The following is a 7596-nucleotide window of genomic DNA, read 5'->3' on the forward strand; positions in this document are numbered from 1 at the left end:
ATATATAAATAATAATAACGATTATTGTTTCTTTTATTTGAGCAAGAGAGAGAGGGAAAGTGAGAGAGCAAGCCACCAGGTCTGGGACTCGAACCACTGGCCCTGTGGGCGTCCAGTGTCCCCACCACCATGCCACCTGCCAGCCCTAAAAGGAACTTTATAAGAACTTATTATCTTTCTTCAATGGTAAAAGAAACCTGAGTACCACCAACATATGCCATATCCTTAGAGTCCATCCTTTCACACTTGGACTTCTATTTTGCAGCTCAGATTCCAGATGAAAATGTTTGAGAGTGTTGACTCTACAGCCACAAGATCTGGCCGAGATCTCTGGGCTGAAATCTGTTCCTGCCTGCCAAACACTGGCCAAGAAGATGGTGCCAACAATGCCTTCTCAGACTCCTTCGTGGATTCTTACTCTGCCGATGAAGGCCAGAGAGAAGCAGCAGACTTTTCTGTCCAGCCAGCTCTAAAGCCTTGGGCTCCCTTGCAGGATTCAGAAGTGTATATAGCATCTCTAGGTGAGTTAGAGGCTCTTTTTATGTATTTATTTATTTTTAATTAGATGCTGGTGATTTTAGAAAGCATGTTGAAGTTCTTTTACATCAAACCTGGTTTTCTACCCTTTCTTTCATTTCTTTCTTTCTTTCTTTCTTTCTTTCTTTCTTTCTTTCTTTTTTTCTTTTCCTATTCACATGTATCTATCTGTCAGATGTCATTCTATGGGTATTTCAGGTTGGTTGTTGAAAAGGAACCCCCCCTTTCTTGCACATGACTATTTCCTCTAAATTCTGTTTTATTTTCTGGCATTCTATAGAACCGTCTTGCCTACTGTTGGTAGTCCATATAACCAGATAACTTAAGCTTTATGCCATCCCCAAAACAAAGGTCATGGCCAGAGCTACATGTGGATTCCAAATGCTGGAGTTTAAAAACATGTTCTATTAAATGCATTGACCGTTGGGAATAGGAGCATATTGACATAAGATTCATTCTGCCTGATGTTAGCCCTTTTACACACACACACACACACATGTATTTATATACACATATGTATGAAGGCTAACATTAATAAATATTTTTTAATGAAATTTTAAAAAGAATTATTTATTTATTTATTTATTTTGCCGTAGGGCAGGCGCCACCATTCCCTATTTATTTATTTTTTTGGAGAGGTTTTTGCTACAGGGTATATGCACTCGCCAGAAAGACAGAGAGAGAGAGACAGAAAGTGAGAAATCACCCTCCGGGGGGATGGCCATGCCACAGTCCCTTCTCCTCCATTCTCCTCTCAGGATCTTGGGCACGCACACACACGCACCCAGCGTGAGTTTAAGCCACTGGGTGTGGGACTCGAACTGCAGTCGACTACATGGGAGTTCAGCGACATAGCCATTAGTTAACTGCTGGTCCCAAGAATTATTTATTTATTTAATTCTATATGTTGTTATTTTGTAATTTTACCAGAAAGAGACAGAGAGAGAAAGGAAAAGGGAGAAAGCAAGCCACTAGGTCCGGGACTCAAACCGTGGTCAGCCATGTAGAAATCCAGCACTTCTAACCATCATTCCCTGAGCATTTTAAGAGCCCTATTCTGTGACTATAGTGTCCAAAAACTCCAAAAACAAGAAAGAGATTCCGATTGTCCCATGCTAGGGGAGAAGAAATGTCAGTCTAGGGCAGTGATTGCTAGTCTTGGAATTGTGATATCCTTTTAATGTTGAACGTCCATGAGCCGTATCCACGTGTCACAAAACCAAACCTGAGACTAATTATTTGAGGAAGAAAAGGCAGCTTAGGAAGGAGGAGCTTTTAAGGAAGGACAGAAAGAGTGAGGGTCAGTAGGTGGCGTGGTGTTTCAGGGGCTGGACTCCCACTTGGGCCTGGTGGCTTGCTTTCTCACTTTCTCTCTCATGAATGCACATGCCCTATAGCAAATTAAAAACAGTAATAATAATAAATAAATAAAATTGGGACCAACAGATGGCATTTGTGGCCAGACTCCCATGTAGTTGACTGTGGTTCGAGTCCCAGACCCAGCAGCAGTTTGAACTCAAACCAGGCACATGTGTGTGTGTGTGTGTGTGTGTGTGTGTGTACCCAAAACCCCTAGACTTGAAGAAGGGATTGCAGCGTAGCCATCTTCTGGGAGTTGGGGGGTAATTTCTCATTGTCTTGTCTCCTTGTCTCTCCGGCAAGCACACGTGCCCTATAGCAAAAATCTCTCTCTTTAAAAAATAAATAATAAGGGGCCAGCAGGTGGTGTGGTGGTTAAAAAGCTGGACACTCCCACATGGCCGGCCGTGGTTCGAGTCCTGGACCTGGTGACTTGCTTTCTCACATTCCGTGAGAGCTTACATGATTGCTAAGAACTATCTTGGAAAAGGAAATGGAATTTTGTTGATAATACACTGGAGGAAGAAGATAGAAAAACAGGCGGGATGACAGATAATGAGAAAGTTGAGGGAGGAATGAGAAATTTTTCAGGAAGCCACCGAAGTTAGGACAGTAATACTTGCAGCCATGATTGGGGGGATTGAGAATTCTGTTTGTGGTAGCCAGAGCATCTGTTTAATGATGGTAAGGAGAAGAAGCTACCGTCTGAGAAAGCTATAGCACAGATCCTCTGGCTTGTTGGTGCATGTGACCAGGGTTATAAGAAACTTTCACAGAGAGACCAGCAGATGGCATAATGGTTACATCACTGGACTCCTGCATAGTTGACTACAGTTCAAGTCCTGAACCCAGTGGCATTAACAATGCTGGGTGTGAGACCAGTAGTTAGCATAATGGCTTTGTCACTGGACTCCCATGCAGTCAACTGCAGTTCGAGTCCTGGACCCAACGCGGGACTGCATGTGTGTGCATACCTAGGATCCTGAGAGGAGAATGGAGAAGGGATTGCGGCTTGGCCATCCCCCCAGGGGGGTGATTTCTCACTTTCTGTCTCTCTGTCTCTTTATGTCTCTCTGGTGAGCGCACACATCCTATAGCAGAAATCTTGCTTAATAAAAAAGAAACTTTCGGGGGACCAGCAGTTAGCGTAATGGCTATGTCGCTGGACTGCCATGTAGTCAACCATAGTTTGAGTCCTGGACCTGGTGGCTTGGACTCATGCCGGGCGCATGTGCATGCGTGCCCAAGATCCCGAGAGGAAAAATGGAGGAGAAGGGATTGCGGCATGGCCATCCCTCCTGGGGGGTGATTTCTCACTTTCTGTCTCTCTGTCTCTCTCTGGTCAAAATAAAATAAATAAATAAATAAAGTTAAATAAAATAATTCTTAAAAAAAAAAAAGATAAAACCACTCTCATGGAAACATGATGAGTTTGATTGGTGAAGACTGGTTTGAAAAGTGAAAACATCATCAGGTAGGGCCAGCCTATAGCCTAATGGTTAAGATAGCTGGATCCCACATGACCAACTGTGTGGTTTAAGTCTTGGTCCTGGCAGCTTGAAAAACCATACCAGGCACATGTATGTGCATGCCCAAAATCCCAAAAGGAGAAATAGAGGAGAAGGGATTACAGTGTGGTCATCCCCCATAAGGGATGCTGTCTCCCTTTTCCTTTCTCTGTTTCTCTGGAGCACACATGCCCTCTGGCAAAATTTTTTTTTAACTCTCCATTAGTTCAAAAAGTATTTTTCTTTTCTTTTCTTTCTTTCTTTTTTTTTTTTTTTTCTCTTTTAGGTGTTGCTGTTGGACATACGTTCTTGCCAGAGAGAGACAGAGAGAGAGAGGGAAAGCCAGAAATCATCCCCTGAGAGGGACAGCCATGCCACAGTCCCCTCTCCATTCTCCTTTTGGGATTTTGGGCATATGCACATGTGTACCCAGCATGATTTTCAAGTTGCCAAGTCCAGGACTTGAACCGTGGTCAGCCATGTAGGAGTCCAGACCTAACCACCACACCACCTGCAGGTCCAAAAAAGTTATTTTTCTAAAATCAGTTAAAAGCATATTAAAATTTCCTTCTCTGAAGAAAATATGAGTCATTTCTGTTGCCTACAGCAGAATCTGGAAGACAGTGGCAGGGGGGGTTTGTAGTAGCACCTGTTTCTGCCTGGCTTGTTAGAATCCCATCTGATCAGGAACTCAGCACACTCAGAGGGGAAAACCGTACCAGGCACATGTATGTGCATGTCCAAAATCCCAAAAGGAGAAATAGAGGAGAAGGGATTACAGGGTGGAAGATACTCTTCTGAGTATCTTGATGACCACAGCCAGAAAATATGAAGATTGTTTTTCTTGTCAAGTAAACTTATATCAAAGAAGATCCACTGATAAGAACAATGAAAAACTTCGCCAGTTAAACGTGAGATATGCATTACTCTTCTAACATTCTCAAAGAGTAAACAAAACCCCTCAAGTATTTACCAACTTGAAGTTTTGACTTGGGTAAGCTCTTAGTGGTAGCTTACAGGAACAAATGGTATTTATTGTTTTGATCAGTGGCTGTTAGTTAAATGACTTGTTTATAAATAAAAATAGGATTGTTAATCATAAAGTTTCTATTGATTCTGGGCTTGATAGGCCATTATTACTCATGTATTATAGCTGAAGGCAAGACTACATTAAGGTGGAAGGTAAATTGTGGTATCCTTTCTTGTATTCAAAAGAAGAAATCTGGTCAGCAAATATAAAGTTAAAATACAAAGAAGAGTTATTAAATATCTATCTTCAGGAAACCATATGGGCCACTCTCAAAGGGATTATAACATATTTGCTTTTATTAGGCTCCAGCATCCAGACTACACATTGAACAACTTTAAAAAATACTGGGAGGTCCTTTTCTTTTAATCAAGAATTTATTCACACATAGAGATCTTAAAGATCTCTTATGGTTATTGAGTTCTTATCAAGTCAGTTTTAGTGTCTAATGAACCATTGGATCTCTCATCATTTTCTCTAATTCTTTTTCAGGAGGTTTTGAAACCATTTTATGTAGTTGTAACAAAAAGAAAAAACATTTACTCCTCAGAGGGATTCTTTTTAAGGAGTTAAAAAAAGATGATCGTATACACGTCAAGCCAGGGGAAACAAGAATTCCTTAGAGAGATACCTGCCAGACTTGTGTGATTTCAAAGAAAACTTTCCACTGATTTATTTATGAGAACCTATGGTTTTTTCCTTTTCTGGGGTTAAACATTGGTTTGATAAAGTGCAGGGTGGGGATATTGTATAGGAAAAAGAATTTCTAGCTCCCTTTATCTGTCCTTAAAAAATGAGCATGGGACCAGCAGATGGCGTAATGGTTAAGTCGCTGGACTTCCATGTCGTCAACTAAGGTTTGCGTCCTGGACCCAGTGGGTTAAAATTCATGCTGGGCGTGTGTGCGTGCATGCCCAGAATTCCTAGAGGAGAATGGAAGAGAAGGGATTGCAGCGTGGTCATCCCCTGGAGGGTGATTTCTCGCTTCCTGTCTGTCTGTCTGTCTCTGTCTCTCTGGCAAGTGCACACGCCCTATAGGAAAAACCTATCTTAAAAAAAAAAAAAAGAGCTCTTGGGGCTGGGAGGTGGCATGGTGGTTAAGGGTGCTGGACTCCCACATGGCCGATTGTGGTTCAAGTCCAGTCCTGATGGCTTGCTTTTTCACTTTCCCTCTCTCTCTCTCACTCTGTCTCTCTCTGGTCAAATTAAAATAAAGAAATAATAAATAAAGTTAAATAAAATAATTATCTTTTAAAAATATGAGCTCTTTTGCAAAGTGTGGACATACACTTTAGTGAAAGAATTTTTTCAGTTGACATTTTAAAAATTGTGTTTCGTTCTTACTTTCCTTGTTAAGCACCACTTCTTTCTTTTTTAGAGAAGAAGCTGAGAAGAATCAAAGGATTAAATCAGGAAGTAACGTCCAAGGATATGCTTCGAACCCTGGCCCAAGCCAAGAAGGAATGCTGGGATCGGTTCCTCCAGGAGAAGCTAGCATCCGAGTTCTTTGTGGATGGACTTGATTCCGATGAGAGGTAATTGATTCCTACTCCGGTTCCAGTTAACATTCTGTTTCACTGAGGCTACTTCTTTGTCTAAAGAATTCTTGGATAGTGACATATTGATATCAGCATCAGCTCTTCTGAACTGAAACCATCCTTTGTAAGGTTGCTCTATTTGCCCTTAGACCGTTTTTTGAGAATGGGTATTTCTGCCAAAAGGCAAATAGCCTAGCTACATCATAGTCACAGGTCGAATAGAGTTTAGAATAAGCCATTATTTTCATTTTTAGAAATTAATTAATTAATAATAATAATAATTATTATTATTTTGCCACATGAGTTATGACAGAGAGAGAGGGAAAGGAAGTGAGAAAGCAAGCCTCCAGGTTCGGGACTCGAACTATAGTCGACTGTGTGGGAATTCCAGTGCCTTACCCACTATGCCACCTGCTGGCCCCCCATGGTCTTCATTTTTAAGTATGTAACTCAATTGAGAAAGTTGTAACCAATCAACAGTTGGAACTAGGTGGTGGTGTGGTTAAGGGCACTGGACTCCCACATAGCTGACTGTGGTTTGAGTCCCAGACCTGGCAGCTTGCTTACTCACTTTCCCTCGCTCTCACTCTGTCCCTCTCTGGTCAAGTTAAAAATAAATAAATAAATAAAGTTAAAGTTCAATAGGAAATTATTCAAAATAAATATTGGTGGAGAGAGTATAAACTTGAAGATCCTAGAGAGATATGACTTCACCTAAGTTTGTAACGTCTCATTGCCTTTTTTTCCTTTGGAGATTTTTGCCTTAAGGGATGTGCATCCTCCATTCTCCTCCTGGGATCTTGGGCATGCATGCACACTTGCCAACATGAATTTCAAGTCACTGGGTCCAGGACTCTCACAGTGGCCGGCTGTGTGGGAGTCTAACGATGTAACTGCTACAGCATCTGCTGGCCTCTCATTACCATGTTTTGAGAGTCCCTGTGTCAGGCTGGCAGGTGGCGTGGTGGTTAAGACACTAGACTCCCATGTGGCTGACCATGGTTTTAAGTTCTGGACCTGGCAGGTTGCTTTCCCACTCTCGCTTTCACTCTTTATCTGTGTATCTCTGATCAAATTAAAAATTAATACTGACAGGGAACCAGCAGGTGGCATGGTGATTAAGGTGCTGGACACTCCCACATGGCTGACCGTGGTTCGAGTACCGAACCTGGTGGCTTGCTTTCTCACTTTCCCTCTCTCTTTCTGTGTATCTCTCTCTGGTCAAATTAAAATAAATGAATGAATAAATAAAATTAAATAAATAATTATTAAAAAAAGAAAATATAACCTTTAAAAAAATTAATACTGACAAATAAAAATAAATAAATAATTCATTTAAAAATATTTTATTTAACTTTGTTTATTATTATTATTTTGGAGAGATTTTTGCTACAGGGTACGTGCACTCGCCAGAAAGACAGAGAGATAGAATGCAAGAAATCACCCACTGGGAGGATGGCCACATCACAATCCCTTCTCCATTCTCCTCTCTGGATCTTAGGCACGCATGCACACGCTCCCAGCATGAGTTTAAGCCACCGGGTCCAGGACTTGAACCGGAGTCGACTACATGGGAGTCCAGCGACACAGCCATTACACCTACTGCTAGTTCCTATTCTTATTACTT

The 7596-nt window shown here is 41.5% G+C and overlaps 1 protein-coding gene across 2 annotated transcripts in view; it reads left to right on the forward strand.

Annotated features, from left to right (window-relative positions):
* CCDC32 (coiled-coil domain containing 32) overlaps positions 1–7596 on the forward strand; it is a 13689-nt gene that overhangs the window by 3050 nt on the left and 3043 nt on the right. For both annotated transcript variants that reach the window (XM_006158695.3, XM_006158696.3), the window contains exons 2-3: positions 266–521; positions 5810–5966. In XM_006158695.3, the coding sequence (XP_006158757.1) occupies positions 278–521; positions 5810–5966 (401 nt within the window). In that variant the 5' untranslated portion in view covers positions 266–277. The remainder of the gene's footprint in view (positions 1–265; positions 522–5809; positions 5967–7596) is intronic.

This window comes from Tupaia chinensis, unplaced genomic scaffold (assembly GCF_000334495.1).
Source record: "Tupaia chinensis unplaced genomic scaffold, TupChi_1.0 Scaffold000605_1, whole genome shotgun sequence".
NCBI lineage: Eukaryota > Metazoa > Chordata > Mammalia > Scandentia > Tupaiidae > Tupaia > Tupaia belangeri.